Below are 13,090 nucleotides of genomic sequence, written 5' to 3' on the forward strand. Positions count from 1 at the left end.
TGCGTTCTCCTAGCTCTTGCCAATGCGTGTTTCCTCAAGACATACAGTGCCTTGAATTCTCTTGGCTGTTGCCAATGCTTGTTTTTCCATATAATGCTGTTCTTTGTATCAAGTAGATTCACAAACTTTCGTTCACTTTGTTCAATCTTCGAGTGCTCAAAACATGCTTACACTCCATTCGGTATTCGAAAGTACTTTTATCTACTTTCACTTTGTTTGATATTCAAAAGTACTTGTTTAGTTTATTTATAGAGCGCTCCAAGCCCTTGGGCAGCTGGGCGCTAAACTTGCATATTACCACAATACAGACAGTTTGTGAGGAAGACAAGAGAGCAATTCTACAAAATGTACAGTTGGGTAGCAGTGGGACAGAAGTTTACAACAGTACAGTAAGAAGACAAAATTCACTTGATTTCCATATATACAAGTCAAGACCAACCTAATGAGAAGGACAGTGGGAGGGCATTCCATGTTTTAACAGCAAGGACAGGGAAGCTAGCGCTACCTGCGTGTTGTAGCTTAAAGCGAGGAATCTTGACAACTGTCTCATGGCTGATCTAATTGGACGTGTAGATGTATGCCGGGAGATGGTGTCAGATAGAAAAGAGGGGGCTTGATTGGAAAGGCATTTGTGTGTGAGGGATAGTGTTTTGTACGTTATTCTTTGGTTGATGTTAAACCAATTTAGTGACTGTCTTGTCTCCGATATGTCGGAGTTCCTTGGAATGTTCAGAGCTGCCTGTTTAGCGTTATATTGCAGTACTTGCAATTTTTTGAGGTTTTGTTTGGAGGTAAAGTGCATTACACTAATCCAGCTTGGAGAGGAATAGGGCTCTCGCTATTGTAATGCAATTGGCAGGGGATAGATACGGGCGGCAAGCTGTAATAAGCTTGCATGTGTAAGCAGATGAGGAGGCTATTGAGTTAGTTTGTGTAGTTAATGTTAAAGCTGAATCTAGATAGATTCCAAAAGTTTTCACTACATTAGCTACTTCGATAATGTTGCCGTCAATGTTGAATGAGGAGAATAGGGTGTCCAGATTGTTCAGTTTTGCAGGGGAGCCTAGGAGGAGTAACTCTTGTCTTATTGTTAAGAAAGAGCCTGTGCTTTGCCATCAAGGCTTGTATGATGAGGTAAATGTTAAGTGTCCTGCTATCCACAGCATGGTCACCAGTGATGGGAATGAGTATCTGGGTGTTGTCAGCGTAATTGGTGTAAGTGACGGCCAGACAGTCAAGCTCATCAAAAAGTGGTTTGGTGAATACATTGTAGAGAGTAGGAGACAAACATGAACCTTGGGGCACCCCACAAGTGATGGGAGTTGGTGAGGCGGAGGCAGAATGTGCAAAGACCCTCATCGATCTGTTATTGAGGAATGATTCAATCCAAACGTTGGCTTGGTCTGAGAAGTGGGCAGCAGTGGAGAGGTGTTTGCATATAATCTTGTGATTCACCAATTCGAAGGCTGCAGATAAGTCAAATAGGAGAAGAAACGCCAGGTTACCTTTGTCTTTCAGTGATTGGATTTGGGTTTTGAGGTCAATGAGGGCAGTTTCAGTACCGTGTCTAGGTCTGAAACCAGATTGCCTCAGTCCTAGTAAGTTAGACTCTAGGTGATGTTGTATTTGTAGGTACGCTGCACGGTCGTATTTGTTTTTATAGAAACAGGACCGTTGTGATCGGACGGTAATTGGATGGTTGTTGTTTAGTGATATTTTATTTTAGTAGTGGGAGTACCCACGCATCCTTCAGATTGTTGGGTACTGTGCTAGATTCAAAGGAGGCCTTGATGACTCTGGTAATGAAGGGGGCTAGTTCCTAAGCAGCTTACTTGATAAGGGAGGCAGGACAAGTGTCTCCGTTACAATTTGATGGTTTGAGTTTCACTATAATGGATTTTACTTCTTTAATAGATAGTGGTGAGAAATTGAATTGAGGTTGTTCATTGTAGTTAGAAGGGTGTAGATTAGAGATAGGGTCTGCTTTGGTGATGAGTGATTTCTTAATTTCTATTTTGTTTTGGAGCATGGTTATTTTATCCTGTAGTGCATTCTGTATGTTAGTACACCATTGGGAGTCTTTAATGCAGGTGTCAGGAGGTGGGACAGGAGATTCTAGCTCCCTCAGAATATTAGAGTTCCTTTGTATTAGATTCAGCTTTGGAGATAATATTTAGTTGTCTTTTTTGGCTTGTAGTATGGCTATTTTGTAGTTAAAAGAGGCTGCAGTAGAATTAGCCTTATTTGCTGGGGAGTGGGTATTTTTCCAAGATGGTTCTGCCAATCTTTTAATGTTCCTAAGCGCTTTAAGGTGTGGGGTGTACCAGGTATTTAGGTGGGTCCGTGGTTTAGGTTTGCGTAGTTTCATAGGTGCTACTGTGTTAGTGGCTTGAAGAATAGTCTGATTTATAGATATCGACTAGAGCAGTCGGGTCCGAGGTGGTGGTAGTTGGGTTGGTGATGGGCTGTAGTAGAGGGATGAGTTTGTCTAATATTAAATTGTATTTGCTCCTGGTCGTAGTAGCTGGGGCTTGTATATTGGTTGTGGGTGAGGCAGTTTCTTTGATATTAAATAGAATGAGGTGATGGTAGGACCAGGTGCATGGCGAGGTGGACATGGTGTCAATATTGCAGTTCAACTCAGCTATCCAGTTGAGGATTCTACCTTTTAATGTGGGTAGATTCCGAAATACATTGTGAGAAGCCTAGTTCCGTCATGGTGTCTTTAATGGCAGCTGCTTTTTGGTCATTAGGGTAATGTAGGCCTAGATTGAAGTCCCCAAGTATGACGACTTGGGAAGTATTCTTAGTGTTGGTAGAGAGCAAATGTGAAATGTCATTATCGAAGGTAGTGATGGGGCCTGGAGTGCGATACACAAGGTGGATGGTAATAGTTGCTGTGGGGTATGTTTGTAGTTTGACAGATAAGATTTCTGCTGAGGGCAATAGAGGATTGTCAATCTTTCTCAGGCCTAGTGAGGTTTTATTAATTGATGCAATGCCTCCTCCTTTGGATTTAATATCTCTATCTTCACGGATAATTGAGTAAGTATCTGGTATAGCAAGAGCTAAAGATGGGTCAGATGCTGTATGTAGCCAAGTCTCCGTTATGGCGATGAAGTCCAGGTCATGTGACGTTATAAGATCAAGCAAAAACAAAGAGGTGATGGCTGGAAGGTTTAGACTGAATCTTAACCACTGGCATTGCTCTGGGCAACCCTCCAGACCATCGTTATTCGCCTGCCAAGCCATTACAGAAGGGGAAAGACCACATGCAAATCAGGCTTGGTCCCACCCCAAAAGAGTATAGAGGGAGGAAAAGAAGTGAGGGCACCCTCTGGTTCCTCACATTTTCCATGATCTAAAACACAGGTCAATACAAGGTGAGCAACTCAAGAGTGCGTGGTGTGTGAGGGTAAAAAAAGGTCTTGTGATTCCTTCTGCAAGGGCTGTTACATTGAAACCTTTCTCTGTCCTGCAGTTTATTGTCTCTTCTCTTTTCAGTCTCTGTATTTAGGACCCCTTTTGGCGTTTGCTTCAGAAGAGCAGAAGCAGCAATGGATCAAACCCTTCTGCAGAGGTGACAAAATTGGCTGCTTTGCCCTCAGTGAACCAGGTAACCGCTTGAGATGGTAGGTAACCTTGGTGGCATAGGAGTATCAGAAATACAGGGATAAATGGTTCTTCTGTAATCTTGAGTAAGGAGGTCTATACAGTAAAGGGATGTCAATCTAGGTGCACTCACTGGATCACTGTAGGCATACATTATGTTGGGTATATGTAGTCTGTTTCTCACATAACTATGTGCATGCGCACAGATACATCCAAGAAGTGCCCTATCAGCCTGGCACACCTGCATTATGGCTTGAGCTTCTAGCAGGGGCATTGCCATACGGGCATTGCCATACAGGCACTGCTCCTTGGTATGGATGCAGGTCAGAGCTTTCAGAATCGTGTGTCAATTATTGTTATTGTATTTGAGCACAGGCCTAGCAATAGAGCATTTTACAGAGGTATACAACAGTACAGATGCATAACGGAGCGCTTTTCAGAGTTAACAAAACAGAAAATCAGCAGGGGTAGGATATAGAGGGGCACAGACGAGGGGAACAGCTGTACAGTGTGGTGGGGGGAAAGACAGCGTGTAGCGAGTCAGGTGGCACGGGGGGGGTGGGAGGAGTGACATGATGGCCTGGGTGTTGCGTAGGAGAGACTCCTTCAAGAGGTGGCTTAGTTCTTTTCTGAATTGTAGGAGCAGGGGGCGAGTTTGATGCTGATGGGTAAGAGGTTCCATAGTCTTGGGGCATATGCAGAGATCTTGTTTTCTGGTCTTTCCTTTTTGCAGCGGCGGATTTCAAGTCTGCACCTGTCCTAGCTTCTGGTGTGTGCTGTCTGCCAGATATGCTGGGTGACTTGAGGGCGACTGCCTTATAGATGATGAAGCAAGACTTGAAGTTGATTTGTGCATGCAGTGAGAGCCAGTGATGTGGTTGTATCTGTGTAGACCATTGACGAGGTGTGCGGCCGCGTGTAGGCCACTTATCAGGGGCACAAGGGAGGACGGCAGGAGGCCTTTGAGGAGGGCACCCACCCAGGTGGGTCAGGACAAGTGCTTAAACGGTGGATCTAAAGTTTTCCGAAGTGAGGAAGGGCTTGACTTTCCGTAGGAGGGAGAACCGATACCAAGCTATCTGAGTTTTCTGAGGTGTGTATTGAAGGAGAGATGTTAGTCAATGTGGGACCCAGGGGACTTGGCACGCAGGAGGTGAGCTTGGGGTGTGAGCCCTCAGGGTTCATGGTTGTTAGCCAGGTCTGTATCTCTGTCTGTCTGGGTGTTCGGTGGTGTTGGTGAGGAGTAGGAAATCGGTATTGGAGGAGTTGAGCTTCAAGTATGCACTGGACATCCAAGACTGGATCAGCGATAGGCAGATTTTGTGCCTGTGGATGTCCTTGGAGTCGATCTTGAGGTATAGCTGTATGTCAGCGTATTGGTGTATATGGTTGTTGTGTGTGGCTATGAGGGCTCCCAGCAGCTCCATGTATAGATTGAAGATCACTGGGGAGAGGATGGAACCCTGTGGGACTTCACATGTGACGGGGAGCATTGGCGATCTAGAGTCTATCTGAACAAACTGCTGGCAGTTGGCAGGGTAGGTCTTGAACCAGTGTAGGACGAGGTCGCTGATCCACATGCGTTGATGTAGGGTGTGTCTGAGCGCCTGATGGTCTGTGTTAAGGGCATCCGAAAGGTTGGAGGCAGGAGTGGCCATCGTCAAGGATGTTGAGGGTGTCGTCGACCATCTATATGGTTGCCGTCTCTGTGCTGTATCTGCGTCTGAACCCGGATTGGTAGGTTTCGAGGAGATTGTTGATGTATTGCTGCAGTTGCGCAGCTACCACTTTCTCAGTGATCTTGCCTAAGAAGGGAAGATGGGTGATGGGTTATGGGGCGATAGTTACCTAAGTTGTCGGGATCCAGAGTGGGTTTCTTTAGTAGAGCGAGGAGTTGTCCTGTCTTTAGGGTCGATGGGAAGATGGCTTGAGGTACAGTTCTTTTGAAGATCTCCTGCGGAGAGGGTCTTGAGGATCTCGTCTGTATTTGATGTGACTTTGAGGGCGGCCAGGGTTTCTAACAAGTTCTCTGTAGAGTGTCTTGAATGTTGTCCAGGGTGTGGAGATTTCGCAAGGATGGTGAAGGCACGCCCACAAACGCTCATGACAGAAATCCTACAACCCGCTAGGGAAACAGGCCAAGAGATTCTTGCAAGGATAACATCACACACAAAAATACGTATGCCAGCAAAGAACTCTGCTGCCCAAGAATGTTCTGCCGAAAAATGGTACCAGCAGAATATTATAAGGAAACAAATTGTCACCAGTGACGTAAACATATACAGTAAAAACCTGCGTGGCTCGTGCTCTATTGGAGATGCCAGGTCATTAGCCCCAGCCCCGTCTGTCAGTCTTCAGTCACATGGGGGTCTGCTCTGCTCATCTCCAGGGAACCAAGATCAAGTTTGCAATTAGTTACTATGTAAGACAATGCTACTCTATCACTATGCCGTGCACCTGGGATGCTCGACGACTAAAACGGCACCCAAAGTGGGAGATATTAAGACCACGGGTAGGACACTTGTGATATTCATGCCCAGGCATACTGTTAAGGATATATCTCTAAACTGACAAAACAAGTACAGTGACAATGTAATGGTAGTGATAAGTTATTATTTTGTGTAGGTTATCCAACTGTATGTGTTATGAAGAAATTAGGTTACTAAAGGACCAGAGCAACTAGTCGTTGTTTGATTGAAGTATTACCGCAGAAGGTTCGTTTATCTTGGACTCCTATAAGCAGTCCTAAATAGCGAAGAGGAAATTACCGATACTAAAATATGTATTATTCATTTCAGAAATGCAGATGAATAAGATCATTTGTTACAAGTTTAAGTTGAACAAGCCCTTATGATGGATGACATATCCGAAACGCATCGGCTAACTATTGAATGATTGAACTCGGACCAAAATTGTACATGTCTTTACTGCGATATTAAGAGTAATGAATTTGGTTCTATCATGAAATGAGCATTGAGTTACACATACACTGACTGGAATAGTATTGTAATGTGAAGTCTTGCCCTTTTGAGAAGACTAATGTAATTTTCATGGTGAAACTAAACCAATCGATGTGAAGGTTTTGTTAAATGCTTTTGTTTTAAAAGAAATTAAATTTGAGTAAAAACAGCTTTAAGCACATGGAGAATTGGAGAGTTGTTCTTGAGTTAATACATGGAGGAATAGTCAAGAATTTTGAATACTAGAAGAATAGGAGGTCATTAGACCCCAACAGAGTGCATAGGAGTTGCCTGTTGGCGACAACCGGTCGTATGGTTTAAGGCTCTGGGACTGGCCCAGGGGGGGAGTCTTAAGATCAGGCTGACCCACACATTCTTCACTCATTCTGTATCACACTATCAGCACCCAAGACTTCCACCCTCGCTTTGGAACTAATATTTATTCCACCCTGTACCTCGCGTTACAAATCTTATTACGAAATGGTGGAACGGTCGTGTTCTTCTAGATCTTTTATGGCCAGTGGGTTTATGGTTGGTAGCCTGGGGTCACCTACTATCGTGGAATTCGGGGGTCTTGGGACTGGGACAGTTGTCGGTGCCATAACTCATGGTTGGCTGGGTGGGGGTCGAAGGCGTTCTTAGTTCAACTTTTATGACGTTGAATCAGTGTTCAGTGTCATTTACCAGCTGAACCATTTCCCAGCACACAATTTGCAGCCATTTGGCGTTGTTGCTGCCTCTACGCCGGGTAGCAATAGTGAAGCCAAGAAAGTTTCTGCTGAACTGAAAAGTCAGTATTCATCTGGGATCTCGGTGAGCAGTTCAGATGAGTCTTTGGATAAGTAGTTCGATCTCCTTCTCCTTTTTAGATTCTCGTACTGCACCCTTCCAGGTAAGATGCAGAACTCGGGCGATGGTAGTGGGTTTTGTTCTTCGAATGTTGGAGGAACGGTTGGGGCGGTGTCTGGGATCGGCCCCCATTTCAGGTGTTCTTCTGGGACTACAAATAGCGCTGAGTGCAGCATTGCTAGCAAACAATAGCCCCTCCATGATGGTGGGAGATGCAAGTACCCTTGTTGGCCACAGTCCCAGTAATAGTTCATCATTTCCACCGTGCCCCTTTTCAAGTCTGGAATCAACAATGTTCTGTTGCATCGTTCGTTCGAGCCAGTGAAGAGATTTCCTTCACTTCGGAAGCAGAGTTCATACATCTCTTCTCAGTGCTTTCATTGGCTTTTCCATTGTGTCAATCCATGTCAATTGTGTAATGTGTTCTGTCCATATTTGTGTACAGGTTCTGTCCACTACTGCCAGTACTTCTTCCTCGCACCCTAGAAGGCCTTCCGCTAGGCAGCTCAGCGTTGTTTCTTGCTATTTGCTACATAGTGCAAGATGAACGGTGGTGTGGTTCTGGTGGTGGTGTGGTTCTGGTGGTGGTGTGGTTCCGTTCTGGTGGTGGTGGTTCTGGTGCTTCAGGTGGTGGTGGTGGTTCCAATACCAAAGCCCCTTTTACTGCGAGGGGGGGTGCAAAACACAACTTCATAGGGGCCATGGAATCTGGGGTTGTTCCACTTATATACAAAGCTTTTGACATACATTAGTTCCCCTGGCCATAGCGGTTGGGTGGGCGTGTGATCTGCGGTAGGTGGCTCTGCAATGTTCGCTGTCTCTTCTAGCTGGGGTGGTGCAATCTGTCAGGAGACCTGTTTAATTTCACTTGTTAGGTTTGTCAAATCTTTGAATTCTTCCCCTAAAACCGCTGCAGCCCTATGGGCATCTGATGCCCTTCTAACTGGGGAGATGGGTGTATGCATGCGTCCGCCAGTTACTATTTTGTGGGATGACATGTGGTGGTCCTTACTTGGTTTTGTGCATAAGTTGAAGAGGGCCAAGGGGCAGAAGAGCACCAAGTTTTTCTTTAATGTGGTGCAGAGCTTAGATAGCTAGCTTTTAAGGAGGCCGTTGACTCCCTCGAACGCTTTTGGCTTGGAGATGGTAAATTGAGCACATCCAGTGTTTAATGGCAAGTAGTGCAGTGATCTGCTTGAAAATCTCATTGAAGAAATGGGTGCTTTTGTCGGATCCCAATACATTGCACACCCCCCCCCCATTGAGGGAAAGCTTTGCGCACCAAAAATTCAGCAGGACACTTGGCATCCGGATTTTCACAAGGTACAGCCTCAACTCATCGTGAGAAAGGGCATACTACAACGATCAGATATCGGGAACCATTACATCTCTCCCCCATGTCCACATAGTCTATGTGTAGATCCCGGAACGGCCCAGTGGGGTGGGGAGAGTGCCTCATAATGTTTGGAGTGTCATGCTAGTGCTGAAAGTTTGGCAGGTGGTGCAGTGTACAGTCATGTTTGTGAGATGCTCTTGAAGGTTTAGTATAAACCAATCTTCTTGTATGTCTGCTGCAATGTTCTGTTTGGAGGTGTAGGATGGGTGGTGTAGCTGATCGAATGCTACTGCCAAGAGCCCTGCTGGCATAACTGCTTTGCCAGTGCATTCTTGTCTCCATAGAGATAAGTAGAGGATTGTGTACACCCACACTTTGACCACAGTTCTTTTTCTTCGTTCAGTGCCTTGCCCTGCAGTTTGATGAAATGTGTAAGGGCAGCGCTGTGTATGATATGTTTTGTTGATCATGTGTTGGTGTCCCTATGACATACTATAATTACTTGGACAGGGAGCTAGTCCGCCATTGTAGCTGCAGCGTCCGCCAGAGAGTTCCCTAATGACATTTCATCAGCGCTGTTGGTGTGGGCGGCGCATTTAACGACTGTCACCAGAGAGGGTTGTGACGAATGCGGAAATCGGTGTATCTAGTAGTGCAGCGTGTTGTACCCGGGAACTGTCTGCTCTTCAGAAACCTCTTCTCTTCCTTTCTGACAACTCGGCATGCACTGTTGTAGTGACATATGCCGAGTCAGAAGAAATGGTCATGTGGCATCCTTGTGCTGCATGTAGCGCCTCGATAAGTGCCACAAGCTCTGCCGCTTGTGCTGAATAGTGCATGGGTAATCTCTTCATCACTAGCGTCTTATAGTTTCCTCCTTCGAGGCGCACAACTGCCGCGCCCATATGCCATTGTCCTGGTCAATTGTCGCAAAACCGTCAACAAAGAGTACTCCACCCCCCCTGCTCTAATGGGCTATCTTTTGCTTTGGGGATGTGGTCCTCTTTCCTATATGTGGCACAGTCGTATCGTTGCAAGTCTTCGTCTGGACACACTTCTGTTAGGAACGTGACAGGATTTGCTGTTTTGCGCCGCACAATCTGAATGTTTGGGCTTGAGATGATGATCTCATACGCCGATGCTCTGTGTGTTCAGGGTAGACTTCGATATTTCTAATCTTAGAAACTCTGTACATTGAGCATTTTGTATTCTCCATCTGGTGAATACTAAATGCTCAATGTACAGAGTCACTGAGCATCCCATCACAATTGTGGAGTTTTTTTCAATTGCAAAGGCAGCTGCACCAAGTGCTTGCTCGCATGCAAACTGCCCTTGCATAACTGAGTCAAGCATACTGCTGTAGTAGGCCAAAGGCTTGTGGCCCATTGTACTTTTCTGGGTGGAAAGGCTCTTTCAAATCATTGACATTTTTGACCATGTCTGCTGTCCATTCGAGTTTGTGATTGCCTTTCAGTGCTTCTTTGAGACCCTGTAGAAGTGACCTCATGTATGCTGCATAATCTAGGATCCATGTTCTCCAGTAATTGCACAACCATAGGAATCTGCATGTCCTTCACTGTCACAGGTCTAGGCGTGATGCGCACGGATGCTGCTCTGTTTGGTATTATTCTCTTGCCGTTTGCTAATGCCAACTGACCCAAGTACAATACCTCCAGTTGGCAATACTGGAGTGTGGCCCGGTCAACCTTGTACGCCCTGCGGGCCAAAAGTTGAAGGATAGTAATGAATCCCTTTGGCAGTCCTGTTCACTGTCACTACCCACAATCAAGTCGTTCACGTACTGGATCACTGTGCTGGCCACTTGGATATTACCTAGGTCGGCATGTAGTGTGATAAAAACCACCAGGTGCCTCAACCGCTAGTCCCCGGAGATCTGTCATCCAGGTGGCCAGGAAACGGCCATCACCTTTGGATCCAGTTCCTGGGGGTGGACCAGTGTGGGAGGATCACCTGGGTGAGGGGTCTACGGAGAGTGGGACACGGGATTGGTGAAACTCGGTATCCCCTTCCCTATAACACCTTTTCCCCATCCTACCAAATAGGATATGTAGGAACTTTAGCACCCCTCAAACCCACTTTATAACACAAACACTTTCTCAGTCCGCTATGAGAGAACACTGACGAACACCCGGGCTGTATACCTCACGCGTCCCAATACATTGGTCAGGCAATTGCTGATCATCACACACACCTGACTTCCATTACACTTCCCCACACGGATAAAAGGCGGAGCGTGAGAGCACACTCTGGGCGAGGCAAAGCGCACAAGGAAACAGCAGTTCCAAGATGGCAGTTTAAAGAGGGCGAAACAGAAGGGCGTCGCAAGGAGGTAAGTTCCATTGATCTTTTTGACAAGGAATGGTTACTTTCACGCAACCTTGAGAACAGAAAGCGTAAGGCCAGGAAACCAGGCTGAAGAATCCTGCATTGTGTCGGAGGTACTCGGGGCCCTTCTGTGTCAGTAATTAAGGCAGGGAGAATCTCCAGCCACCATGGTACTGTCCTTGACTCTAAGAACAAAGCGCTTCAGTAATAGCAACATAGCCGGTGAGTTGGGGAGACCGATACAAGACCGGTCTGTGTTGAAGCCAAGGTTGCAAGCAGCAACATTGTATGGCGAGCACTGGAACAGACATTGATAAAAACGCATGTGATAAGAGACGTGAATTAAGTTAAACTGCTGATGAGTGGTTGAACTTTAAAGCAAGCTACAATACCTTTGACGGAGTGGTCCGGCACCACGTGGGTGTTCAATCGAAGGTCCATGTAAGGTATCCAGCTGAGAAGTAATAACAGTAAAGTTGGTCTGAGCTCGACGGACGGAGATCATTTGAAAGAGAACGAATAACTGTGAATCGAAGTGGTCCTGCGACTGGTCAAGTCAAATCATATGCACAGTCAAAAGTCTTTGAGTTCGATGAAGTAAAGAAAGTTTGGAAAAGTACATGGATTTGATCTGAGCCCGACAGAGGGAGATCCGTTGAAAGCTTTGTGTTAGTGGGTCTGAGCCTGGTGGAGGGGTGCCCGGGGTGAATCGAGAATTGTGAAGGCAGACTGATTGTTAAGGGTCTTTAGGGCGCTCGGTGGGCCAACAATCAGGTTTTCTGTCTTGTCGCTGTGGAGAAAGAAGTGATTGGCTGCCATCCAAGTCTGAATTGTCTAATAGATTGAGTTAAGGGTGTTAGTCGTCTTTGTAGTTTCCTAAGAGAGGGATCAAGATTTGGGTGTCGTCAGCATAATTTGTGTAAGCTTTGCTGACTGAGTCTAAAATTGTGAAGGCCCTACTATAAATATTGTACAGCGTAGGGGCGATGCAGGATCCTGGTGGCACACCGCAGGTGATAGAGGGAGAAGCATTGGCGATCTCTGAAGACTCTCCTCACGGTTCCATTAAGGAAGGATGCTATCCAGGCAGTGGCTGAACGTGAGAAGCAAGCGTGAGGGAGTAGCAGAGGATCTGGTGGTTGACCAGGTCGAATGGTCCTGATAAATCTAGGAGGAGCAGCAGTGCATGTTTGCCTTCATCGAATGGATTTTTTAGATCGAGCAGGGCATATTCTGTTCCATGCCCTGAATCCGGATTGACGCATCCTGAGGATGTGATTGTCCTCCTGGAACTGGTGAACTTGTAGGTAGGCAGCGTGGTCCAAAATGTTGAGGAATGGGACAGTAGTGATTGTCTTGTAGTTTGTGGGGATGGCTGGGTCTAAGATATTGTTTTAAGGAGACAGAGTACCCAGGCTTCCTTGAAGCTGGCTGGAACAGTGCTTTGAGCGAAGGAAGTGTTTGATAGCTGTGACGATGGGGGTTAGTATGTCGGCACAATCTTTGATGAAGGGTGCAGGGCAAATGTCGTCTTTGCATTTTGAGGGTGTTGGACTGTTAATCAGTTTGGTAACATCTGCTTCGGAGAGGTCTCTGAAGAAAAACTGAGTGGTGGAGGGAGGTGAGCAGTTATTGCTATGTTGAAGTTGTTTGTTGAGCTAGGTTCTTCCTATTCAATGTGTCATTTTTACCCAGGAGTGCCTCTTCGATGCTAGAGCACCAGGTCTTGTCTTTGATGATGGTTTTGGGGGAACCACCAGGGTATTCAAGTTCTCTGTAGATGGTGAAGATTTATTTTGCGTCTGATTTAGCATTGTTGATTCTAGTGTTGAAGGAGGTGGACTTGGCTGTGATTATGGCTGATTTGTATTGTTTGGAAGCTAGGGTGAAATCCGGTTTTGCAGTGGTGGGTTCTTTTAGCCAGGTTAACTTGGCATGCCATTCCATAGTGCGTAATTCTAGCAGGTCGGGGGTAAACCATGAGTTG

The 13,090-nt window shown here is 46.0% G+C and overlaps 1 protein-coding gene across 1 annotated transcript in view; it reads left to right on the top strand.

Annotated features, from left to right (window-relative positions):
- ACADS (acyl-CoA dehydrogenase short chain) overlaps positions 1 to 13,090 on the top strand; it is a 285,694-nt gene that overhangs the window by 132,811 nt on the left and 139,793 nt on the right. The window contains exon 4 of the mRNA XM_069619780.1: positions 3,505 to 3,616. Coding sequence (XP_069475881.1) covers positions 3,505 to 3,616 — 112 coding nt within the window. The remainder of the gene's footprint in view (positions 1 to 3,504; positions 3,617 to 13,090) is intronic.

This window comes from Ambystoma mexicanum, chromosome 10 (genome assembly GCF_040938575.1).
Source record: "Ambystoma mexicanum isolate Mex_15411 chromosome 10, UKY_AmexF1_1, whole genome shotgun sequence".
In the NCBI taxonomy this organism is placed as follows: Eukaryota; Metazoa; Chordata; class Amphibia; order Caudata; family Ambystomatidae; genus Ambystoma; species Ambystoma mexicanum.